Source organism: Paramormyrops kingsleyae, chromosome 20, assembly GCF_048594095.1.
Source record: "Paramormyrops kingsleyae isolate MSU_618 chromosome 20, PKINGS_0.4, whole genome shotgun sequence".
Lineage (NCBI taxonomy): Eukaryota > Metazoa > Chordata > Actinopteri > Osteoglossiformes > Mormyridae > Paramormyrops > Paramormyrops kingsleyae.
This window is the reverse complement of record NC_132816.1, coordinates 13,664,422-13,690,823: the sequence shown is the minus strand read 5'-3', so window position 1 is coordinate 13,690,823 and position 26,402 is coordinate 13,664,422. Positions and strand designations below refer to the sequence as shown.

The 26,402-nt window shown below is 40.4% G+C and overlaps 3 protein-coding genes across 3 annotated transcripts; 2 read left to right on the top strand and 1 right to left on the bottom strand.

Annotated features, from left to right (window-relative positions):
* Positions 1–5,099: 5,099 nt before the first annotated feature.
* On the bottom strand, positions 5,100–8,095 carry LOC111859552 (RPE-retinal G protein-coupled receptor-like). Its single transcript, XM_023842323.2, has 7 exons — positions 8,017–8,095; positions 7,739–7,895; positions 7,120–7,241; positions 6,713–6,866; positions 5,874–5,991; positions 5,416–5,529; positions 5,100–5,240 (listed from the first exon to the last, which is right to left on the bottom strand). The coding sequence occupies exons 1-7, from the start codon at positions 8,093–8,095 to the stop codon at positions 5,100–5,102; spliced, it is 885 nt and encodes a 294-aa protein (XP_023698091.2).
* Positions 8,096–10,076: 1,981 nt separating this feature from the next.
* lrit1a (leucine-rich repeat, immunoglobulin-like and transmembrane domains 1a) lies at positions 10,077–13,872 on the top strand. Its single transcript, XM_023842363.2, has 4 exons — positions 10,077–10,198; positions 10,591–11,051; positions 11,393–11,698; positions 12,818–13,872. The coding sequence occupies exons 1-4, from the start codon at positions 10,077–10,079 to the stop codon at positions 13,870–13,872; spliced, it is 1,944 nt and encodes a 647-aa protein (XP_023698131.2).
* Positions 13,873–17,088: 3,216 nt separating this feature from the next.
* lrit2 (leucine-rich repeat, immunoglobulin-like and transmembrane domains 2) lies at positions 17,089–18,948 on the top strand. The gene is made up of 2 exons (XM_023842326.2): positions 17,089–17,870; positions 18,149–18,948. Exons 1-2 carry the CDS (start codon positions 17,102–17,104, stop codon positions 18,946–18,948), a joined length of 1,569 nt encoding a protein of 522 aa, XP_023698094.2. The 5' UTR covers positions 17,089–17,101.
* The last annotated feature ends 7,454 nt before the right edge of the window (positions 18,949–26,402 follow it).

Below are 26,402 nucleotides of genomic sequence, written 5' to 3'. Positions count from 1 at the left end.
AGTATTTTTGAATAATTATATTCCACGTTTTTAAAGACGGACTTACACAGTACATAGTGTTCAACCGGACGCAATGTAAGATGAAGCACAACAGGGACATCTAGTGGAGAAATAATGTATTGCTGTAAAGCAAATTCGCACGGTGTTCGAAATGTGACCAATACCAGAATCAGACTATATGTTAGAATCACTTTTCAAGTGATTGTTTGCATGTGTGTGTGCCCTGGATAGCCCCCAACCCCTTAACTGAAACATACATTTTCTGCTTTTGTCAAAAATAAGAATATGTTGGAATACAATAAGATTAAAGCTCAGTTTGACATTTAGATAATAAGGAAAGCTTAAGCTACTGTCTCAATGCTCCTTGGAAAATCTCCACTCCAAGTGCAGCTGCGGAATTTAAAGAAATAGCGGTTCAAGTCAATTCATTTCCATTTACAATACTTTTCAGAAGAATTCCAAATAACTTGGTACATCTATACACTGTCCTGGGAATTCAAACAGTCAGGTAGATAACTCAAAAACAGAAAAGAATCTAACCCAAGCTGCAACTTATATATGAAACTTTACTACGCAGAGGTGTAAACATGCTCTCCTAAGTAGGCAAACAACTAGTTAGCTTGAACTGGAGCGAGAAATTCCGAAGTCGCTCTCGTCTCCCTCTGGTGGCCGGATTGAGACATGACGCTAAACTTTTTGACATTTCACTTATTCAACAAGCACTTGTACCCAAAGTGAGTCGCATTTTTTGAGAAGGAAGGGTCAGACAGAACCTGGAACAACCGGGGGTTAAAGACCTTGCTTAAGGAATCGATGGTGAAATTACTGCTGACTGCAGGATTTAAACCAGTAACCTTTTCATCACAGGTTTAGTGTCGTAACTAGGGTGTCCACCCAATCCACGGCAGGGGTGACACTATGAGCTACTTCAAGTTTTACAAACTACTTTAAACCCGAAAGGCTCCAATTCTTGGCTAAATAGTTCAATTCTTCTTCTGCTTTGACTGGTTTGTTTCCTCGATTGAAAGACTCATCCAGATGTTTCACATTAACATTAGTGACACATGATTGGCTATAGGAGACTGACCAATCAGCACACAGCAAGAACTCAGTGCTAAAGTGAAAGCCAGGTCCTTTTAATTGAAATGGTAGTTTGCTAACCCTGTCCAAGCTCATAGTGCCCCCCCCCACTGAGCCAAAAACCAGCCCCACGTTTTAATTGGGTACCGAAAACCTACGGTTGCCTATTACAGGTTCTGGAACCCACTATGTTGGCTGTTGTTCTTTTTACAACTGAGCTCATAATAAATTGGACAAGGCTTCTACCATAATGGGGCAAATGAAGAACATTGCAGAAAATCCTCATCCATTTGTGTGGAGCAACTTTCCCTCAGATTTGCTGTGTCACACCTTTGCTGTGTGTCGGTGCCATCGCCACTCTACAGTCCCTGTCCACTTTCCCACCAAATAAAAAGCAATTCATTCATCATATGTCGATTTCTAACACCAGGGTGTCAGAAACTGGCCCAATTACCATCATCGGCAAAAGTTACCACTTCTGTAAACAACTTACTAGCAGCGAGTGAGTTTGAAACAATTGATTTGTCCCCCTACGGTTTTCCATTTATTGTCAGGCTGAATAAAGCAGGCAGTATCTGACTGTGCATTGATGATAGATCTTTGAAAACCTAACAGCAAAGGGATTGGGCAACTACTCCTTCTGATAAACAGTAATTCAGAATAAAATACACTTTCACAAAGTGTCATATTTTGCTTTTCCTGTCCATGACAAGTGGAAATACTCATAACAGAATATGGCTGTTCTTGCATCTGTTTTGTTTATAATTAATTTTGGGAGTTGTTGCATGCCAAGTGTCCCTTCACAATGACTCAGTGTTCATGGTAGAATGAGAAAACGATGACCTTAGTACTGCAGAAGCTGCCAGATGAAATGAATCTGAATGAGGTCTTACAGGAGCATTCAGCTGCAGAGCATGACAGCAATCTCCAGGAAACTCCAGTAATTCCAAAATGCAGTTATCCCTATACAGTAAATATATGTCATTCTGGAAACAAATTGAATATTTGAACCATGTAATCACTGATAATGGCATATTTTGTGCAAGTATACAGGACAGTTTGCCAGGCAGGAAATCATCATTATCAGGTAGTGTTAAAAGGTTCTCCTGGTGTAATTTTAATATAATTCAGATATAATAAATAACCACATACAGATTATAAAGTATTGAAACAAACACACATTTATTAGGCACAGATGTTAAAATTATACACAATGCAATTCAACATTTCTAATTGCTATTGCTCTTTTTACTTATATTTTGATTAATCTTTGCAAAAGATGAACTTAATTAAATTAATGGATTAAATGATTTCGACTAAATCTGGTGGAATTAATAGCTGCATATTTCTCACTTCATTCATTGTCATTCACGCTCTAAGATTTATTTCTGAATGAATAAAACAGCATCGCCTGCATTTTAATAGCAAGTATGAAACATAGTTTATAATTCTATTTTTATACAGCTGGTTTCAATTCATGTCTGCCAATAAGCAAAGCATTTAACCTGAATTGCTACAGTAAAATATTTAACTGTATTAAAGCTCACAAAATGCAAGATGGTTAGCAGTGTGAATCAGTTTGTAAATCAATATATGTTTCTCACAGTTTAATATGCAAATTTATCATTAAGTAAAATAATTGTCTTTGTGTAACAGTTTCATGTGCCAAAATCACATTTGCTTGGTGATTTTACGAAGCTACAATAATGACATAATACAGACAATTTTAAATCATATTCTTTCATTTCAATTCAATTGAATGTTAAGTAAAGATGGTTTTATAGGCACAATCACTTTAATGGTGCAAATATACAGGAAATACACATAATCAACCTGCCTAAATTACCTATAAAAAAATAAGAGGGATTAAAACACCCTTGCTTGCAGTACAATTTCATTAATGGAAGCAACAAAATTCAGGGCATAACACGAACCCCCCCCAGGCATCACTAATTCTCTGTTTGTTTGTCAGTGTCTAAAAGATGTACAAAGTTACCATTTCGGTTTATGACTCCAGATGTAGCTCAAGACGACCAAGTCATTATCTATTAACTGACTCGCATCCTCAAATCCCACATGCCTAAATGTTGCACATCAGCTGTAATCATGACGTAATCCTTAATTTCACACATCCTGAATAAATGATAAATCTCGTGTAGCTAAAGTAAACTGTAAGGATGGCATTGCCATTATGCTGTGCTTGGATATAAAATTCTCTGACATTTTAAAACCATGTGAACCTCAGGAGCTTTTTGCTTAACAAATACTGAAGTGAGCCAAGTCATGGCAGAAGAAGTCAGATAGTTTGAGTACATTTTACTTTCAAGTCTTAAGGCTAAAAAAATGGAGTGATTTATTTAATTAGAATGGAAAGCTTTCTAAAGAGTAATGACGCAAACATTATTAATCCGGATTATACTTCATCTCTAACCCTTTCAAATGTATTTCTTTGAAAGACAAACTATATTAGAAATGTTTACATTAATCCTAAAAAATCTGTATATAGATGACAGAAACTGAGTACTGAGTCCTATTTACTGGATGATTATAATAAGTTCATATATGTGAACTAATAATTCATTTAACTGCACTAAATGCACATACATAAATGATGTTTAAATGATCTTCATGTTGGTGTAAAATGATGCTATTATATATATTATGCTTTGATATTCTATAACCTAATGAATTTATAAATTTATAACATTTGTAAAAATAAAACTGCACAGTATGGGCTCAAGAGAGCTTGAAATTGGTAGCTTGTTTTTTTATCTCAATGGCTTAAAGCTAAATATTATCTAATAAAATCTAATGAAAAACCAGCACATACTTTGTTCTGTTAAAAACATTCGGTTTCCTTCACAGTGCTCCTTATTCCAAATAAGCATAATCCTCTTAGGGGAGTGAAGGCATTCAGTGATAGATTTGGTTATTAGTCATGGACCTTAAACTCATGTGTCTTAACAAGCTTAACAAGGATCACGACAAAACTATGATCAAAATCGAGCATGGCAAAATATTAATGCACTATGGTTAGAAACAACCTTATGCTTCACTTGTTAATTGCTCTATTAGCCTCACATGTAAGTCAGTGGGTTAGGCCACTGTACCCATATTCAGAAGGTAGCTGGTGTGAGCCCATTGTCAGCAGAACGGTTTCGCCATTACACCGTTGAACAAGGCCCTCAGTCCCCTTGGCTCCAGCAACAAGCTGGCCCTACTCGTACATCTCTTTGGATTAACATGTCAGCTCAGTAAGTATACAGTGATCCCCTCGCCTATCGCGGAAGTTAGGTTCCAGACCCATCAGCGATAGATGAAAATCCGTGATAAAGACCACATAGATATATATATTTTTTATAGTTTAAGCCTTAAAATACTCCTCCCACATGCTTTAAACACATGCAAACTCATTAAAACACACTTTGTAAACACATATGATATGTGGATGTCGGGCTAAGGATATGAGTAACATAATAATAATAATAATAATAATAATATGTAATGTATATGTATACAGGTATATATACACACATCGTAGAGAACTGTGATGCGTCGGGGAAAAATCTGCGATATAGCGGTGGGCGCGATAGCTGAACCGCGATATAGCGGGGGATCACTGTGGTTAATTTCCAATAAGTGGAGAATGAGACAAAATAAAAACAGAATATGATCCATCTGTCGTGTAGCTATTTATCCTGGGGTGAGCTGGATATTGAGGTTAGCCTGACTGCATGTCTTTGGGCTGTGGGAGGACATTGGAGCACCCTGAGGAAGCCGTCACACAGACATGGAGGACAGACAAACTCCACAGATACACAGCGGACACATCAGTCCAACACTGAAGGCACGAAGAAGCACTGAGCCGCCATTCCGCTCATTTTAGTATATCAGCTAGCTAAATATTTAATATACCATTTTTATCTCTTTTGTTACCCATTACTGCAGTCAACATGAAGATTCCAAGTGAGGGGGACCTCAGTGAAAACCTAGAGGATATTTAATGCAAAACAACAACTTTACTTCTTCTTCTCAGTTTCGGGTACTGAAAAAATTTCCCCTGTAAGCAACTGCCAGATTCCCGCCTTGTAACTTTCACTTCCGAAGGCATACAAGAAGAAATGGAACACTGGAGAGGTCTTTGCCAGAAGCGGAAGGATCTATTTAAAAAAAGAGGAAAGATGCAACTTTAATGTATTCATGGAAAACCCCATTCAGGCTGATAGCACCTACAGAATGCAATGATTTCCATTAGTCTTTGTGTCACTTTGACTTCTACTCTAAGAACTAACTGAGCTAAACTGCACATCTCCATACAAGCCCCCCTCTCCTTACCATCCTCAGCTTAGGCGACAGAAGGTTCACGTTCTTAACCATAGCAAACATACACAGCAGCACGTAGGGACCCCAGCAAAACATTAGTGCCATCAGAGGCAGTTTGGTGTTGAACTGAAAGACAGACATACACAATGTCACATTCAATCATTTTGCATCAACGCTCAGAAATACATCACCTTGAATACAATTTATTTAGTACTGAAAAACAGCACCTTCGATTAAAAATATTCTACCTATGTAAAGTGATTATTGTGTTCCATTTTAGAATAAACAAATGAAGAGTTTCTTTTGAGAATGTCATGGAACAGATACACTAATTGTAGATCTAAGAAGCTTTGATCCTTCATTTATTTTGCTTATGAATTTCAGATTTGAGCGCCATATACAGCAGCTATTCGTGGCTGTTTATCGTTTTACCAGCCATGCACACATATAACAGATTAAACATGGTTTACCTTGTACTTTCTGGTTCTTTTGAACTGGTTGTATATGGACTGATAAGAAGAATGCATAGTGATGGCTGGGATGATGAAGAACAAGGCGGCCACTGACAGTGTGTAGGCTGTGTAGTTCCTGCAAAATAGCAGCACCCACAAACACGCTTCATTTTCATTTGCACGACTACAGGTACATTGGGATGCTTCTCTTCACCTAACTCCTTCTGGCTCTCCATAGCTTGGGGGTCACAGCTCAGGGTCAGCAACATGCGGTGTCCCTGGGGCTTGGAATTAAGGGCCTTGCTCAAGGGCCCACAGACATGTGACTGTTCTACCACAGCCAGGGCTTGAACTGCTGATTACAGGCACAGAGACTTAGCCTGCGGAGCCACTCGCTGCCCCCATAAACAAAATAGCACAGCAATGCTTAGGGAATATGCACAGAGATTCAACAAACAGGAACAAATTGGCATCAAACAGGGAATTAAAGTACAATGGCCATCATTGACATCGCCATTGAGATTTAGAAATTAGAAACAGCTGAGTGCTGTTTCCTGAAGGAAGATGATGTATTCTGATGTCACTCAATCCTTTACGATATATACACTGCGGTCAGATTTAGTTATGGATATATTATCCAAATGTAAATTTTTTAATATTAGTATATGATTAATATGACTATTATTCTGATTGCAATCAAAAAATCCTATAAAAATTGAAAGACTAACCAAGTCTCATAACAAAACTAATACTCAAGAGGTACTGAACTTAGACTTATTAAAGTTTTCATAGGGACAGATGGACAGACAGGAGGATGGACGGGCAGGTGGACAGATGGACAGAGAGAATAAGCATACCAGCCTCCCTTGCTATAGTCCAGTGTACAGCAGGTCTTTAGGGGTTCAAAGTCATATTCACCCCATCCTTTGAGAGGGAGGACAGACCAGAAGACAGCAAGCAGCCAAATAATCACTACCACAGTCACTGCTGTGGTCCAGGGTAACTTCTGTCCTGAGAACAGCAAGTAAACAATGTGGTTCAATTTCTTATGGTGGATACTATGATTTATCATATTTATCGTAAAAATTGAATTTGACATGGATACAAATATAAAGGTTATGCCTGGCCGCATAAATTGAATAAATAAAAATGATACACAGATACATTTAAATCCGTTTTAGTTTTGAGTATAACGTTATCAATTTGTTTCTGGAATATATCCTTTTCATCTCCATTAGCTTTCCCCGTGCACTGGTCTACTTACTGGTGCAGTACTCATGGTATCTGTCCCAGGCAACCACACCAAGGAAGCTGATGCTTGCAAGCACAGCCACCATGCCATGGAAAGCATGGACCTGGCATCCCTCTGGACCGTAGGGCCAGTACCTGGGGGGCAGAGGTGAAGGACGTGTCAGCATTGGCTTTCATTTTTCCTAACGTAAGAGAACACACCTTACAATCATTAACATAAACATTGTTGCTTGTACACTTACATCAAAACTATTCAACCAGGTGATCAACTTTTCTGAGTTCTTTCTGAGTACTTTCTGAATACATTCTGAGTACTTTCCCTTCTCCATTTATTGCCTCCTTCTACTCACAGGATAATGATACGTTTACTCCTACAATTCTTCCTACGCTTCCATGGTCTATGATATTCCTTTTTATTCAGCTTCAAATTCGGTTTATAACTCTTCTTTATCTATATAACCACTCTTGTTATGACATACAGTATGTGCAGCTGACCTAAGTGCTTTGTCATGGCAGTTGTTACTCATTATATACTGACTTATATTAATCATACACTAATATTGAAACATTTACATTTAAGTTACATTTTTTGAAAAGTATGTTGAGAAGCATCCAAACAAAGAAAAAAATACCTAAGAAAGCTTGCATAAGCAGCAAAGAGTCCATTAACATTGAGACTAATATCAGCGACGGCCAAGTTAAAAAGAACAAAATTATTTGGGTTTTGCAAATCCTTTATTGAAAGAAATGAAAGAATTGAGAGGAAATTGAGGAGAAATCCTGAGAGACCTTTAAAACAAAAGGGAAAAATTTGATTACAAACAGCATACAAGCAGTACATACACCAAAATGCACTGTGCAAAAGATAACATAATGTAACATTATTTTTACATGCTTTTTAATTTCTTACCTTCTACGACAAGAGCACAGCCAAATGTATACATATCAAAGTCAGTAAAACCTTCTGGTAAAATATACGGAGTATCCATTTTGCTCGTTACTTTGACTCTGCTACTCCTGTCTGAAATGCCTGCAAATATTGGACCGTAACCCTTTTAACCCAAAAGGAGATTTCACTTAAAATCCATTTACGTCACACTGAAAAGCCCTTTTAGTTTTTTAGGTAATTCCAACAAGAATGCTGTAATGAGCGGAACAGCATTCCTAGCTTTCTTTTTGGTTAGATGTCAGTGAAATAACAAACAGCGACAGGTCGCACTTTACATAATCAAAGAGTGTTTATTGTGTCAAATGTCTCATTTTGGCTTAATGCTGCTGGACCACAATGTGCACTTATGATTCACAGATGTTTTCCACTTGGGAAAAGGGCATCTGAGGTCAAATATTAGAATCAAGAGTTTAGTTGTGAGATTTTAACAACAATGGTTATACTGGGCAGTAAACGTTTGCTTGGGATTATAAGTTTGGGAAAAATAAACAAAGCGGGTCATATCATTAAATGTGGCCATTCATACTTCTCTCACATGTAGAGGTGCATCTATATCTACACTGGCCCCTGAAGCTTGGTATGCTGAGCAAATGTAGTTCCTTAAACTAGAAAAATATGTTTCAGGTTTAAATAAATCTGCTAAAACACATCTTATTGTAGCAGCCAATAACGTAATAGCTACCAATAACGTAAAAGAATTTTCATACATTGACACCAGCCTCTAATGTAATAACCAGCCTCTAATGTAGTAACATATTACATAATACACATAAGTTATTTTGATAATTACATCAAGAATGGAAAAATTATTATGTTATTAGCAATTATTACCATATCAGCATTTATTACATTATTGGCTGCTACACGTTTGTTATTTTAATATGAAGTACTGAAGTTATTTATGAATTAACATATGTCCAGGGAACGTGATATCGAGAACCCCAATAACTAGGGTGCAAGGACTTGTATGAAAAATGTGACCCCTGCTGAAATATAATGACACTTATTATTACACTTCAGTGAACAACTTAACCTTAATGTTTGAAAGTTCCCTTTTGGGGACATTTTCTATATTAAAGTTGCCAAATGACGGCATTTAAATACTGAATGCACTTAAAAAGAATTATGTTTAACTTTAAAATAAATGTTTACTGAATCTCTATTAATTATTTCTTTTGCCTCATGATGTCATAATAATATTTATATTTGGTAATTACATCATATTCACTTACTTTTCAAAAATAAAAGTGAAAAACCTTACCAAATAAAAATATTCAGTAACACTTTTCTTGAAGCTGTCATCTATAATGCACTATAGATACCTTCATAATGAATTGTAATGATCAGTATAAGAATTGATAAAGCATTACAGCATTTTCTAGTGACAGTCATAAGACATTATAGTGTCGATTATAAGAATTATAATCTTATAATTATAATGCCGATTATAATGAACTCCAATGAAGCTCTCATTCATAATGGTATAAATACCTTTAGAAGGCATTATAATGGTCAGTATAAGAATTAAGGATGCTTTACACTGCATTATTTACTGGCTATATCTATAGAGCCTTATAGATGAGAGCTTCATAAAGCATTCATAATGCATAATAAACATGACTGTAATACATTCTTAAAAATATTTATAGCCATGTTTATGAATGCTTTTGTTTATGAATGCATTATAATGCGTTATGAATATGTTCATAGATTCTTAAAGGCTTGGCATTCATAGAAAGTGCTACTAAATATTGCTCCAATGAAACATTCAGAAGCTGTTCCTCTGCGTATAATCATGGGACTGAATGCAGCCTATTGGATTCTGGGAAGCAATAAGCATGTAGATGAAAATAACCCAAGTCCTTTCACTAATCGCCTCTATCCCTTTTATCTGGGGATTCAGAGCGGTTAGATCAGTATGGACAGGGGACGACAGGATGACGTGGTGTTTCTGATGTCCAGATAAGCTAGACTGCAGTCCTTTGTTATTCTGTAGAATAGAAACGTAGCTGAGAAGAAACATGCGTTGGCGGATTAGTGCTTTTCTTGGCTTGGCCTTAGTTTGCCTCCCGCTGGTATGGAGCTTATGTCCATCTCAGTGCAGCTGCTTCTTCCATAAACTAAGTGACGGGTCAAAGGCCAGGTAAGTCGTCTCCCACATATCAGTCAGTACTCAAGTTAATGCACGTCTTTCTCTCCGTAAAGATAGAGCAACGACAGTTTCATTCAACCCTGTTGTTGTTTTCCAAGGTTTTCTGTTTTCTGTCAAGGTAGGATTAATGTGCTGATTTTCTATAATCTCTCTTTGGTTACTAATGGACATTGCTTTACAGTACATTGATGGAAAGCAAGGTTTCCTGCAGAAATAAGACATTTTATAAGTTAGTAGTTTGTAAGTAGGCAAGTTGCAATCCATACGTATTCTAATAATTATTGTTTTTTTACTATTCTTTACAATAGCTAAAATGTGCAAGTAAAACATTTGCCTGTGTTTTTTAATTTGTTTATGGTGGTACACTTCTGTTTCATTTACAGGAGTGTCATTTGCAATGATCCAGAAATCTCAGTGGTCCCTGCAAATTTTCCACTGGATACTTCCAAACTCCGAATTGAAAAGACGGGAATCAGGAAGATAGCAAGTGAGACTTTCCATTATCTGAACAATCTGGAATTCTTGTGGATGTCTTTTAATGCACTATCCTCATTATATCCGGACAGTTTCCGTGGCTTATCCGGCCTTGACGAGCTGCGTCTGGATGGAAACGCCCTTACGTCCTTTCCTTGGAAATCACTCTCTGACATGCCCAATCTTCGACTTCTTGACATACACAACAACAAAATCGCCTCAGTCCCAGCAGAGGCGGCAATTTACATTAAAAACCTGACATATCTGGATCTGTCCAGCAACAACTTGGTAACTGTGCCCTTGGAGGTTCTGTCAATGTGGTTAACTGTAACACCCACTCAGGATGCAGAGAATTCCAGAATGATCCTAGGTACAGTAAGGGGTTCATTTATATTTGATATTTGAACTTCCAGTTTTTATTTATTGTCATTTGTTTGTTTATTTCAGTTTTACAGCTACAGCCCTAAAACAAAAGGATCAACATAATGAAAGAGTCTTAATAAAACATTAAAATGAATGACTGTAAGGTGAATTTTATGCCCTGACTTATCAAATACATATATGAAATGAAGCAGGGATGATTACAGTGTTAAAATAATCTGTATATCAATACCATTAGAATAATAATAATTATTTATGTTATCAAACTGCAAGACATATTTCTTGTTTTACATGTATTCCCTGTATTTCTTTCCTTTTCTCATCCTTTAGGTCTTCATGATAATCCCTGGGTTTGTGACTGCCGGCTGTACGAGCTGGTCCAGTTCCAGAAGCCCCCATCTCCACCTGTAGCCTTCATAGACACCAGGCTGAGGTGCGCCGCGCCCGAGAGCCTCTCGGGGGTGCTGTTCAGCGATGCCGAACTCAGGCGCTGCCAGGGGCCCCGGGTGCACACCGCCGTGGCCCGCGTGAAGAGCGCCGTCGGCAATAATGTCCTGCTGCGCTGCGGCACCGTCGGCGTGCCCATACCAGACCTGTCCTGGAGTAGGACTGATGGCAAGCAAGTGAACGGGACGGGTGAGTGAGTTGGTCCTCGGTGTTCCATAACAGAACTGCGTATAATAGAATTTAGTGTTACATGTGTGATAGAAGGGGAGACTTGGTGGTTTGGTTTGCCTATATCCCACCTCTGTGTGCCCTGTGTGTGTGGAGCTTGCATGTTCTCCCCCTGTCAAGTAGTAATAAGTTAATGTAAACAGCATCTCTTAAGTACCCATAGTGTGGGTACATGTATGTACCCTATGATGCACTGGCATCCATTCACCCAAGCATTAAGCCCTGTGCTACCTAGGATAGACTCTAGGCCCATTGACCAGGATAAGCATTTAGAATATATCCTGAGAAACAAGGAAAAAAGTGTCCTTCAATTGTAGGTTATTTGTCTTTGGAGGAAATAAGACATCTTACAATTAAATTTTTTCAAATTTATTTTTATTTTTAATTTCGCAGCATGTCCTGTTTAGTGCACAACAGGAATAAATATGTTTCCGAACATCAGTGAAAAACTAAATGCAAAAATACAATGTCCACTACAATGGACATAAATGAATAGGTCGGGTCTCAGGAGGATATTAAGGTGCACTGCACCAGATACCGTACTTATCGAGATAAACACATAGTAGATCAGTTTGAAAAGGAACAATCACTGAAATTGCAGTGATTGATAAGTTTTGTTTCCTATGACAGAGTAAAAATGTTTTAGTGAAACTTAAATCCCACATGTTATATTGCCTGTACAGCGTGAAGGTATGAAAAAGCCTGATCTCAAAGGAGCTGTCAGTATTAATATCGCACATTGCCCAGACCTATAAAATACTACAGCCATTTTTCGAATTTAGTACAAAATACCCGCCTCGCACTGTGAAGTCATTCGGCGGCAGTACCAGTTTTTACGCCAGTGAAAAACACAAAGTATCATACTTTTGGTACTTATTTGGTTGCAAAAGTACGATATCTGGTCCAGTCGAAAAGCGTCCTAACAGAACCCTGTGATCCTATACCTGATGAGCAGCTGGAAGATGTATGTAACGGCTTTGGAGTACTATTTTGTTGCAACGTTGTTGGAAATGAGAAATAGCTCATCCAAACTGATTTCTACTAGACATTCATCTTACGCTGCTTTTCTCTTGCCTACAGTTCAACAAGAGGTTTCAAAGGAGGGCATTATCTGGTCCATTTTAAGTGTTCCTGCCGTTTCATACCGTGACTCTGGGAAATACATTTGCAAAGCAACAAACTTTATCGGAAGTGCGGATGCCATTATCTCACTGATCATAGCGGATGCCATAAAGTTGGACAATGAAACGAGTAGTACTAAACGATCAAGGGGGAAAAGACCAGAAGGACTGGAAAATCCTGGTTACCAGGAGAAACTCGTGGCAAGGGGCTCTGGCCCAGCGGCCGCCAATAAGGGGTCCAGTATGGAATCATACGGCTTCACTGGACCATACCCTAACATTGAGAGCCTCTCAGATGGCACCACAGAGGAACAGATGCTCGGAGCAACCAGCATGGAGAAGTTGCTGGATGCGGAGAAGACCCTGCTGAGCAACCTGACTGCAAATGCTTCATCACAGCAGCAAGACCCAGACAAGCGAGTGGTGAGATCAGTAAAGGTGATCGGGGACACTGACCACACAGTGTCCCTGAACTGGAGGGCCCCCACTGCCAGAAACACCACAGTGTTCAGCGTGCTCTACGCTGTTTTCGGAGAGCGGGACATGCGGCAGATTAACGTCAGCCCGGGAAAGAACAGGATCACCATCGAGGGGCTGAAGCCAAAGACAAAGTACATTGCCTGCGTGTGTGTAAAGGGGCTGATCCCAAAAAAGGAGCAGTGCGTAATCTTCTCAACAGATGAGGCAGCCAGTGCCAGTGGCACCCAAAAGCTCATTAACGTAGTTGTGATCACTGTTGCCTGCGTGATCGCCGTTCCTCTGACTTTGATCGTCTGCTGCGGGGCACTGAAGAGGCGCCTCAAGAAACTCCTGGGTAGAAACTCAAAAGACGTCCAGGACTCATACATCACCTTTGAGACACTGTCCCCGGCAACGAATGCGAAGGGCCTGGAGGGAGAGTACCTGACAAGGCTGAACCTTGATGAGTCCAATCGACTCCTCTCAGCCAGGTCAAGTGTGGACTCAGAGGCAACTGTCAGAGCGGAGGGACAGCCGAATGAGTACTTCTGCTGATGACCACCAGCAGAACCTCACATTTTCAAGAATAGCAGTTTTGCTGCTAGGTGCAGTTTCCTTGTAGGCCTGTAGGTTGGTGCAGCGATTGAGGCATATTACACTGATCCTGCATGTGGAATGATCAAAAGAATGCTTTTATAATTAGAATTTTGCTGTTGGTTAAAGTACTTATCTTCTTGCTGGCCATATTGGCATGAACTCTGTCTAATTCTGCGGCATATGGCCTATTGAAGGCACAGGCTAAAGACATGAAAAGAAAACAAAAGAAAAGTAGAAAAAGAAACAAATACAAAAATTTTCATTGTAAATATGACAGATGTTTATGCATAATTGTAAAACAGTACTGCATTTTACATGCCGTGCACTTACAGATATATCTAAACAACTCGAGCGCAAATTTTTGTGTTCATTAATGGTTACACTGTAATAAGAATTTTGGTTTGCTCATTAAGGCATTTTTCAAAGGAACATCAGTTGTCACTGTGGAGTTTGCTGGGATACACTGTTTCACTGGATACAGAATGAAACTTGACAGGTTTGTACATGTAGGGTTGGGATCAGCTTGTAATGGTGTCCACAGATGTTCATGTGCCAGGTATTACACCCTCTCATTTAACCTTAACTGCCCTGACTTTATAACTCAGCAGAGAACTGTATATATATATATATGTACATTTCATTTATAATATGTTAAATTGTTTAAATACAGTATTCTGAAAGTATTATTTTACAATCCTTTAATTTAGTGGTTGATCTTGTTTAAGTTTTGACATATAATACAAATATTGCACATGTGGTATACTGAACTTATTTCTGAGATGTGTCGTTTTTTGAATTTCTGAAAAACATTTTGATAAATTGGTTCTGTAAAACACGTATAATAATATACATTTCTTTTCAGTACTTGACCTGGTATTTGGCATTATTTGCCAAAAATATAAATAGTCAGAGTAAGGTAGTTGTCATTCTTAGACATAGAATACATGATTCTTTACCATAACGAAACCTAAGGTAAAAGTACTTTAAGTTTCCAAAAAAGAGAAATCTGAGTAAAGTAAAAGTATCTTGTTTAAAAAGTATCCAAAGTAGTGAGCATTTTTTAATTACAAAGTGAACTACATGTGATTCAATGACGTGATGCCTGATTTTTATAAAAGTGACAAAATAGTTTTAAAAGTTTTCACCACATTTACACCTTAGATGCAATATGTTAAGTGTGTACAGCTCATTTTATGACTTTGTATTCAAATAATACATCACAGTTGAAACACAACAGGGTTTACTGCAGCCAAGAAGAAATCGCATGATTCCGTTATGGTATAATAAAAAAAATAAAAATAAAAAAAATAATAATAGATAGATACCTTTTTATTGATACCTGTGGAGAAATTCTCTTTTCTTGCTCTCTGTAGGTGAGAGCAAACTTGGCTGTGAAGGGCAGCCACCTGTTGTGGCACCCGGGGGGCTGGGGGTTAGGGGCCTTGCTCAAGGGCCCACAGACGTGCCAAAGCCGGGCTTGAACCAATGACTCAGTTACCACAATGAGGTGGTCTGCCTAATAATATGCCAGTTTTCATGTCCTATCTATCACAATGTGAAAGTCATCTCGTCTCTCTCATTTCTGCTGCCACAATGCACGGGTCTGAGGGCTATTACACTATTTTCCTGAGATCACAAAACAACAAAAGTTATCTGTGGAAAACAAAAGCTATAACTACAGGGTTGCCAACTTTGGTCAGCTGGCTAGCATGAGATTTTCAATTTGGGACAAGTCTACACACACATTTACATGTATTTCATTTTACAAATTAAAAAAATGTGTTATTTACTACAGTATGTGCAGCAGTCATACGCTATTCTTTGCTTTTAAACCGTTTCAGTTCGGAAGGTTGCAGTGACATTCTGAATTTTAGTTTGTAGAGATTAAAGACGTAAGGCTGTGGTTCGGCTGTTGTGGAAATAGGCCTACTTGTTGACATTTTTAAACCAAAAATAAGAACTTTTACTTTACATAAATGTTTATTTTTAATTAATTTACTGTAATATGTTACCAGATCATCACGCTTATATGTATCTCATTGAGAAATACTGGTAATGTGTGATCAGGTCCAGATCTGTAAATCGGGAAAAAATTATTTCTTCGGGTGGGTGGCTGGTGGATGATTTATGCGTACATATGGATTCCGCTAGACGAAATACATACATTGACGGGGGGCCTTGTTTTGCTTAGGTAATTTTGCAAAACTAACGTCCAATGATTTCTAAATCATCTTCCAGATACAATAACTAATAATTTTAATGGTAGGAAACGTGCAAGAAAAATGTGCGTGACATATATTGTTTTACATACAAGCAAGGATGGAGCAACTATATAGCTGGAAACTTGCCTGTCATGCGCAGTAAATATAAGCTACATCATTGTATGACATAACACCCAAACACGCTGAACTACATTTCCTGGTGTCCTCCTCTTTAAACACTAGTTCATGTAAATAAATATAATCTGCATTGATCACCTCCGGCTTTTTTCACATCTAAAGAGAAAACCAATTTTGTTTCCGATTCTCGAAGCTTTAGTTTTATGTGTCTCTACCAAACTAAAATCACCAACTTCTTACGTCTTTGGTATCTTAAGAACTGCGTCAAGGCGGATTACCGATAATAAGCTTTTCTTACACTGTGCCGGCGGACAGGTCCTGTGCAAATACTATACATGCGTTCATGTAAAGAAGTATGGACACCTTTTATGTTGCTTTTGCTATTTGTTTAATTTACTTTCAAGCTAAATCAGTTTATTCATTTTGCTTGTCCGGTTGCTCTTGCAAAAATGACGATTTGGGGAGGTAAGTTTTGCCTTTTAAAACAAGAAAATCTATGTGAGAAGCGTGAGAAATGATGAACACAACTGTCAGTGTCAGTGGACTATTCTGCGTGTGCTCACTGATATCAGTTTAAGTGTATCGTACATCTGGGAATTGTGAAATAGGTACTTTCAAATTAAATGTAATTATAAATAAATTTCTGTTAATCATTTAAAGTTACTTGGATTATACCAGCTGTCATAGAGCCGTAAATAAGATTAATCTTAAACGGAAAAACATCATAAACTAATTGACCATATGTTTTTGCATTTTTTTTTCTCTCCGTAGCTAGCCTATATGAAAAAGAAATATATGACTATGTTTTTGACAATTTCAACGGTTTGCTTTGTAGATCATTGCTTTGTATGGAACCTGTCCTAAGAAGAATTCCTGAAAACATGCCTGAAGATTTAACAAAGTTACGGATAGAGAATTCACATCTTACTGAACTACCCCGTGGCTCGTTCTTCAAAGTCAGTGCCTTGGAGTTCCTTTGGTTGAATTTTGACAATATTACTGTCATGGATATGAAAAGCTTGGAGGGTCTCGGTAATTTGACAGAACTAAGACTTGAAGGGAATAAGCTGAGTTCAGTCCCATGGACGGCATTTCAGGATACACCAAATTTAAAGGTTCTGGACCTGAAACACAACCAATTGGATGTTCTACCAGAAAACGCTCTGCGATATTTGCCAAGGCTGACCTACTTAGACTTGTCTTTCAATAAGCTTAATGTCATATCTAGGGATGTCTTTCTGAGCTCAGCTCTAAACCACAGATCAGTAAAACACGGAAAATGCGAGGAGATCACTACCAGTGCAGTTTTAGCACTTAATGACAACCCTTGGCTATGTGACTGCCGCCTGAAAGGTTTTGTAGATTTCATCAGGTCTGTCAACCTTCCTGTTATTTTAACAAACTCGTACTTAACATGCACAGGCCCGGGTATCAGAGTTGGCAAGTATTTTCATGAAGTTGAATTAAAGAGTTGCATGAAGCCAGTTGTGACAGCACCAGTTACTAATCTCACAAGGCCATTGGGGTTTAATGTTACTCTCACATGCCTAATCAAGGGGAGTCCCGATCCAGTAATCCACTGGACATACGGTTTAAAGATGATACGAGGATTCACTGGTAAGATGTATTCTTACTTTTTCATAACATGGATAGTGTATACCAGTGTTTCCCAATTTAGTCCTTGGGGACCCACAGACAGTCTGGGAAGGAGCAAAAACATGCACTGGCTGTGAGTTCCCGAGGACCGGATTGGGAAACACTAGTGTATACAATTAATGAGTGCATTTAGTGAGTGTACTGTTAAATTACTAATTGTATCAATGTTGCAGTTTTGGATATTTAGTAAATATAAAGCTGCCTGTTGACTGAAATGTGTCATTTTGATGGACTAACAGAGATACAGACACAGATGGATGAAGACACAATTAAGTCAGAGTTAGTGATCCCTTCACTGCACCTTGCTGCCAGGGGAGTCTACACATGCACTGCCATAAACATCATTGGCAACTCCTCTGCCAGCATTACAGTGAACATCAAGTCCCTGAATACCTCCTCCGCACTGCTGCCCATGCACTCCTTGGCTGCAGCTGAAGAAAACGCATTCATAGACATCCGCATCGCCAAGCAGACGGTGTACGGCATCACCCTAGAGTGGTACGCTGTGACGGAGACCCCGGATGAGACTTGGTACACCATACACTTCAGAAGGATTGATGACGCCAAGAAAGAAATGATCTACATTGGGCCCGGGATCAACAGCTACTCAGTCAATGACCTCCTGCCTGCCACTAAGTATGAGATGTGTGTGTCTCTGAAGAACCACACGCCCAGGAGCGGTCAGTGTGTCATGTTTATGACGGGCAGCGACATCAGCGAGCTGGAGCAGAGGGAGAAGCTCATTCACATCGTCGTTATCGTCTGTGCGATGGTTCTGGCCATTCCCGCTGGGATGTATGCTTGCGCCGCTGAATCCCGCTTCCGGTGCCTTGACCGTTGCACTGAGGAGTGTAGGAGGAAAAGGCATGGGGAGAAGAATCTAAAGCCGGGGGGAAGACAGGGTACGTTCGACAGCCTCCAGGAAGGCAGCGACGAGGGCCCCTGCGGGGATCTTAATGAGGACAAGGGGATGAGGAGGTTCGATGAGAAATCGCTTAAAGTTAAAGGTGACCAAAGGACCACTGCTGAGCTCTACTAAATTCACGGCAATCATCACAGAAATAGACTTGCCCTCTAAAAAAGGGCCATAACTGAAATATTTCTTAGTCATATAGTATTTCAATGAGAGTGTGAACTATTCACTGTAATTATGTAGAGTTACATAGGAAATAAGTTGAGGTTTAGTTCTCGTTTGAGGTATAAAAGGCCTTTCTTCGACATATACTGGCAGAATACATACTATCTGAATATTTATTCAAGCAAATGTTAAAATAAGTTTGATACTTTCAGAAACGTTTGATGTTTTTATTGAGAATGCTTTTTTTCCTTTTGAGGTATTTGATGTTGAGTGGAGACAAAACCACTAATTCCAGTTATAATCTCAAAAAAAGAAAGCACCGTACTTTATATTTAAGATATAAAGTCATTCAAACGGCTTACAATGTTTCAAAAGAAGCTTTAAACTGTAAAATGTATTTTAAGAATAATGAATGATGGCTACTTTAATTAAGCAGGACGTTTATGTGTGTTTTACAGGGATTATTTCAGGGTAATGTCTGGGATTTCTAAATAAAACATTAACAGTTTAATTTATATGCCCACAATATTTTGTTTAATCTATTATATAGCTTTATGATACAAATTAATTTCAGTCTTCTGGAGACAGCATAGGATACAGTCACAGAAATAAATTACTCTTTTGAATGTCTGCCTGTTCCTTGCTATTATTGCCTAACAGAGCCTTAAATGAACAGCAGTGTAAAAGTTGACTTATATAACAGAAAAAGCCAACTAGATGTAAAAAGTTTTCACAGTTCTGAGTAATAGCCTATGTTTTAACATAGGTTAAGTATTGTTGAATATAACCTGAAGTTGATAATTAGTTATAATTTAAAAGACCTTAGCTTGTCTTTCATTATCAAGAATGAGCTGTAAGCCTTTCTAAAATGATATGCTTTATTTATGAAAATAAGAGATACAAAGACAATACAGAAATATATCATATATATGGTTCACATGTAGATCACATTAGATTCAATCTGCTTCATGATCCTTTCATAAAACAGTAACAATTGCATCACTTTTAGTACAATGCTGCACCTGTACTTGTGAGGCTCAACTACCAAACAAGAGCAATGACTTGCTGCTAGAAGTTCAATATTAATACTTATGCATTTTGATACAGAACTGATTAATGCAATGTATGTGCACTCATCATTCATTAACCCTTAGGAGTCTGAAGGTGTTTTGGAGCCCTGAAGAGATTCTGACATGTCCTGACATTTGTGTATTTTTCAGTTACTTATAAACATATAAATGTCTAAAGTCTGATAACATTGTATTCAGCAGAAACTGGGCTACAATAATATATGAGCAGCATGTATGTACAAGTCGTTATATTGGAGAAAATAACAGTTATGTGTGATTCTTGAAAACAACAAAAAAATAAGTCACTGAAATTAGACCACAAAACACATTCATGACATTTGTGTACAAGACTTTTGTGACCTGGATCTTGTAGTGTAGAGGTTTTACTTCAAAATGATGTGACAATCATCTCACTCACTCATTCACAGAAAACAATACATCCATTTAAATTTTCTAAGACACTTTTTGTTTGGAAAGGCCATATGCGAGGAGGTGGGAATGCTCATCAATAATGCTGTAGTTCACACCAGAGAAGACAAAGACCTGCATAATGAGCTGTATAATTACCCCTTTCAGTCAGGTATGGGACAGAGGAAAGTGCTACAAGAAAATACTTTGAGGACAGAAACATATTTCTTGGTTTGTGGTTTATTTAGCATGCATGTCCCGATGTGAGGTGCTGGTGAAGGCAAGGGTGATGCAGACACATTCCTAAAAACAAATAAATAAAAAAATGTTAGCATCTCAAACATTTACACCCGAAATGTTTGTGCTAAATAACATTACCGATAGCAGTATTATAGGCTAACCAAAACGGAGCCAAATATATATTAGCAACCATAATCTAAAGCTATCCAAAATGAGGTGAAATACATTAGGACATTTACAAACATCTGTAAACTCCATAAGGCATTATCTTAGCCACCAGGAAACATGTTTGCTACATAAGGCAGCATGTTAGCAGAGTTATCTACATGCTACACTAACCTATGTAAATGGAATTGAAAGCCAATGTTTCACATAAGCTGACAAAAGCTAGCTGAAGTGAGGAAAATATTTACTAATATTAGTTTATTATTATCAGAATAAGAGTTATATAAGACTTAATAACTTACCCCAGGGCTGTCAAGTTTTGAACACAGGCAAGAGTGACATTCCACAGGATGCCTTTTCATTGGTTGTTGTGTTGTATTTTACCCAGATACAATAGTACTATTTTCTGATTGGCTATTGTGTAGGCCCTTTCTTTTTTTTTTGATTGGCTGGTAAGTGACAGGCTCTTGGGGCAAATCTTGTCCGACTTCAACGTCATGAAAAAGGCGTGTTTCCGACGGGAAGCGACGTTTTTCTTGACGTTTCGTGACGTTTTCATCCGAGTTCCGACTTGGAGAGAAATAGTCGAACGCACCATAATGTCACTCAACTCAGAATTTCCGAGATCCGAGAGAAAAACGAACGCACCATTAGACTGTATGTGTTTTTAAACCGGGGGGCGTGGCCTTGTACGCATGCTGCCCGGACTGTTTTCCGTGTGAATGGCTGTGGGCGTGCCCTGCCTCGGGTCATTAGCAGATAATGAAGTGCGACAGAAATTCTGTGCCTCTCCTTGGTTTCACATGGATTACATAAACTGAAAATATTTATTTTTCATTTAAATTGCTTTATTTAAAAGTAGACACTTTAATTACCACCTTTAGTTTTGACCCCTCGTGGTCCTTTTGGTTTCATTGTGTTTATAGTGTTTTCTGTTTTATTTGAATAAATCCCCATCTGTCTCTGAGCCGCAAGTGGGTCGTCCGCCCCTTTTTGTGCCTGCACTATGCCTCGTTCCCGCACCCAAGCTGCCCGGTACCGTGACAAACTTTCTTACACGTAACTTTCTTACGCGTAACATATGCAGAAACACGAGCCGCCCGGTACCATGACAGAACGAACCACCCTCAAGGACGATCCCCAGGCTCCGGGACACCTGCCCCCCCTGAAGGTCTGGATGACGTCCAGGTTCGTGTGGAGCAGCTCCGTTCCCTTCAGGCCGTCTGGAAATGGCTATTCCTGACCCCTACAGTCCTCCGGTCACCATGGTTGTGCCAGGCCCTGATGGAGGCTGGCAACCAACTTCTCCAGCTCTCTCCTGCATCTCCAGAGGAGGAGGTGTGTAGGCTGGAGACAGTTTTTTTGACACCTGGTGGACAAAAACTGCCCGAGCCCTGCCCAGGGGAAGCCGCAGCCACCTCCGCCGCTCTGCCCGAGCCCTGCCCAGGGGAAGCCGCAGCCACCACCGCCGCTCTGCCCGAGCCCTGCCCAGGGGAAGCCTCCGCCGCCTCTTTCTCATCACCCTCCAGTTCCTGTCCTGTTCCTTCCTCATCGCTTCCTGGTTCCTGTCCTGCAGTCCCTTCCTCGTCGTTCCCCAGTTCCCGTCCTCATCCTGCAGTCCCTTCCTCCTTGCCGTCAAGTCAGTCACAGAGCCCGCAACCTACCCATCCTTTCCCTTTTCTGTTTCCTGGCCAGCTGCCCCAACAAGTCCCATTTCTGCCCTTCCCTTTCAGTTCGTCTGCCCCATTTCAGTCCCAGTGTCATGTCCCTGGTCATTTTCCCTCGCCCTGCTCATTTTGTACCTTTCCTTTCCGGTTCCCCTACACCATTTTGTTTTCTGCCTCGTGCCCCTGGTCCTGATCCTCAGTGTCCGCGTCCATTTGTTCCTGGTCCCCTAGTTCTGCCCCATACTGTGCTCCCTTTTTTTGGCGTAACTTTTTTTGGCGTGACTATAAATGTGCTGTGCAATAGTTATCGGCTCTGTCTTTTTACATTTGCTCCAGTTTGTCAGTTAGTACATGACCCCCCCTCCCAGCATGTAATTGTGTCAGCATATTCAAATCGCATTCGCATGGTAATTTGATTAACAGCGCAACGGTGAAACGCGATCCAGATACGTCCCCATCAGCTCCATAAAAGGGGGGTAGGGACGTGGCCAGGTGACAATGGTTCATTCATACACATTAAAGTTGCTACATATTCAATGAAAGGAGCCAGAAATAGTTACATGAGTTAGGTTTTTCTTATTTATCAAAATGAATGTTGCAACTACACCATTTAGTCATCTTCATGTAGCCAAGACTTTGGTGATCAGATATCTGGGATCAAAACAAACTGCCAGCATTGCTTACTATGTACTTTTATAATGTTTCTGCAAGTGTTCCAAACTGCATTTTGCAATGTCTTTACTTTGATGTCAAATTACAAACTTACCAAAAATCTGACATATTTACAAAATACATTAAAATAAAGACGAGTGTAATGGCAAAGCAAATATATAAAAAATAATTTGTCATGAATTAAGTTTATGATATTTGAAGAAATGTGTGATCATGCCCCAGTCAGTGAAAGTGTGTTTCTGGAGCCGCTCAGTCATGTTACAGCTGGGAGTGGCAATTGAGAGCAGCAGCGCGAACACAGCCGCAGTGCATTAGGGAGAGAAAAAGTTACGCGTAAAAAAGTTACGCGTAAAAAAGTTACGCGTAAAAAAGTTACGCGTAAAAAAGTTACGCGTAAAAAAGTTACGCGTAAAAAAGTTACGCGTAAAAAAGTTACGCGTAAAAAAGTTACGCGTAAAAAAGTTACGCGTAAAAAAGTTACGCGTAAAAAAGTTACGCGTAAAAAAGTTACGCGTAAAAAAGTTACGCGTAAAAAAGTTACGCGTAAAAAAGTTACGCGTAAAAAAGTTACGCGTAAAAAAGTTACGCGTAAAAAAGTTACGCGTAAAAAAGTTACGCGTAAAAAAGTTACGCGTAAAAAAGTTACGCGTAAAAAAGTTACGCGTAAAAAAGTTACGCGTAAAAAAGTTACGCGTAAAAAAGTTACGCGTAAAAAAGTTACGCGTAAAAAAGTTACGCGTAAAAAAGTTACGCGTAAAAAAGTTACGCGTAAAAAAGTTACGCGTAAAAAAGTTACGCGTAAAAAAGTTACGCGTAAAAAAGTTACGCGTAAAAAAGTTACGCGTAAAAAAGTTACGCGTAAAAAAGTTACGCGTAAAAAAGTTACGCGTAAAAAAGTTACGCGTAAAAAAGTTACGCGTAAAAAAGTTACGCGTAAAAAAGTTACGCGTAAAAAAGTTACGCGTAAAAAAGTTACGCGTAAAAAAGTTACGCGTAAAAAAGTTACGCGTAAAAAAGTTACGCGTAAAAAAGTTACGCGTAAAAAAGTTACGCGTAAAAAAGTTACGCGTAAAAAAGTTACGCGTAAAAAAGTTACGCGTAAAAAAGTTACGCGTAAAAAAGTTACGCGTAAAAAAGTTACGCGTAAAAAAGTTACGCGTAAAAAAGTTACGCGTAAAAAAGTTACGCGTAAAAAAGTTACGCGTAAAAAAGTTACGCGTAAAAAAGTTACGCGTAAAAAAGTTACGCGTAAAAAAGTTACGCGTAAAAAAGTTACGCGTAAAAAAGTTACGCGTAAAAAAGTTACGCGTAAAAAAGTTACGCGTAAAAAAGTTACGCGTAAAAAAGTTACGCGTAAAAAAGTTACGCGTAAAAAAGTTACGCGTAAAAAAGTTACGCGTAAAAAAGTTACGCGTAAAAAAGTTACGCGTAAAAAAGTTACGCGTAAAAAAGTTACGCGTAAGAAAGTTACGCGTAAAAAAGTTACGCGTAAGAAAGTTACGCGTAAAAAAGTTACGCGTAAGAAAGTTACGCGTAAGAAAGTTACGCGTGAAAAAGTTACGCGTAAGAAAGTTACGCGTAAAAAAGTTACGCGTAAAAAAGGCTGACCCTGACAGTACCCCCCACCTAACGCGCAGACACCGGACGCGCACAAGGGCACTGCCAGGGCCACAGAGAACGGGAGGACAGGACAAGGACATAGAACAAGACAGGGAACCCACTAACGAAAACCAAGGAACTGGACAGACAGAATCAAGAGCTCAGACAAGAGGGGAACAAAAACAGATAGGGCAGACACCAGGAGCTGGGACAAGAAGACTAGACGAGGGAGCACAGTAGGGGGCAGAACTGGGGGACCAGGAACAAACGGACGCGGACACTGAGGAACAGGACCAGGGGCACGAGGCAGAAAACAAAATGGTGTAGGGGAACCGGAAGGGAAAGGTACAAAAGGAGCAGGGCGAGGGAAAGGACCAGGGACATGACACTGGGACTGAAATTGGGCAGACGAACTGAAAGGGAAGGGCAGAAATGGGACTTGTTGGGGCAGCTGGCCAGGAAACAGAAAAGGGAAAGGATGGGTAGGTTGCGGGCTCTGTGACTGACTTGACGGCAAGGAGGAAGGGACTGCAGGATGAGGACGGGAACTGGGGAACGACGAGGAAGGGACTGCAGGACAGGAACCAGGAAGTGATGAGGAAGAGACTGCAGGATGGGAACTGGAAGGGGACAACGAAGGGAGTGCAGGACTGGAGGGCGATGAGGTGACTGCAGGACTGGAACTGGGAATTGAGGGTGACGAGGAAGGGACTACAGGACTGGGGAATGACGAGGAGGGGTCTGTAGGATGGGAACTGGGGAGCGATGAGGAAGGAACAGGACAGGAACTGGAGGGTGATGAGAAAGGGACTGCGTCTGGGCGGTTGGTCCGCCTGGTGTGTCCCCGTCTCCCCTTTCGGGAGACAGAACCGGCCTGGCCCTCTGCTGGACCTCCACCAGCGCCATGCAAGGTTCGCTTGGGTGGAGGTAGTAGCTTGACATTTGGGGATTGGGGCCAGGACGGCCTTGGGCAGAGAACCAGGGGCAAAGTCAAAAGGCATGGCCCCCTGTGGGCCGAGCACGGGCAGTGCGTGCAGAGCAGTGGCGGCTGCGGCTTCCCCTGGGCAGGGCTCGGGCAGAGCGGCGGAAGCGGCTGCGGCTTCCCCTGGGCAGGGCTCGGACAGAGCGGCGGAGGTGGCGGCATCGGCTTCCCCTGGGCAGGGCTCGGGCAGAGCTGCGGAGACGGCGGCTGCGGCTTCCCCTGGGCAGGGCTCGGGCAGAGCTGCGGAGACGGCGGCTGCGGCTTCCCCTGGGCAGGGCTCGGGCAGAGCGGCGGTGGTGGCGGACGCTTCCCCTGGGTAGGGCTCGGGCAGAGCGGCGGTGGTGGCGGACGCTTCCCCTGGGTAGGGCTCGGGCAGAGCGGCGGTGGTGGCGGACGCTTCCCCTGGGCAGGGCTCGGGCAGAGCGGCGGAGGTGGCTGCAGCTTTCCCTGGGCAGGGCTCGGGCAGAGCGGCGGTGGTGGCTGCGGCTTCCCCTGGGCAGGGCTCGGGCAGAGCGGCGGTGGTGGCGGACGCTTCCCCTGGGTAGGGCTCGGGCAGAGCGGCGGTGGTGGCGGACGCTTCCCCTGGGCAGGGCTCGGGCAGAGCGGCGGAGG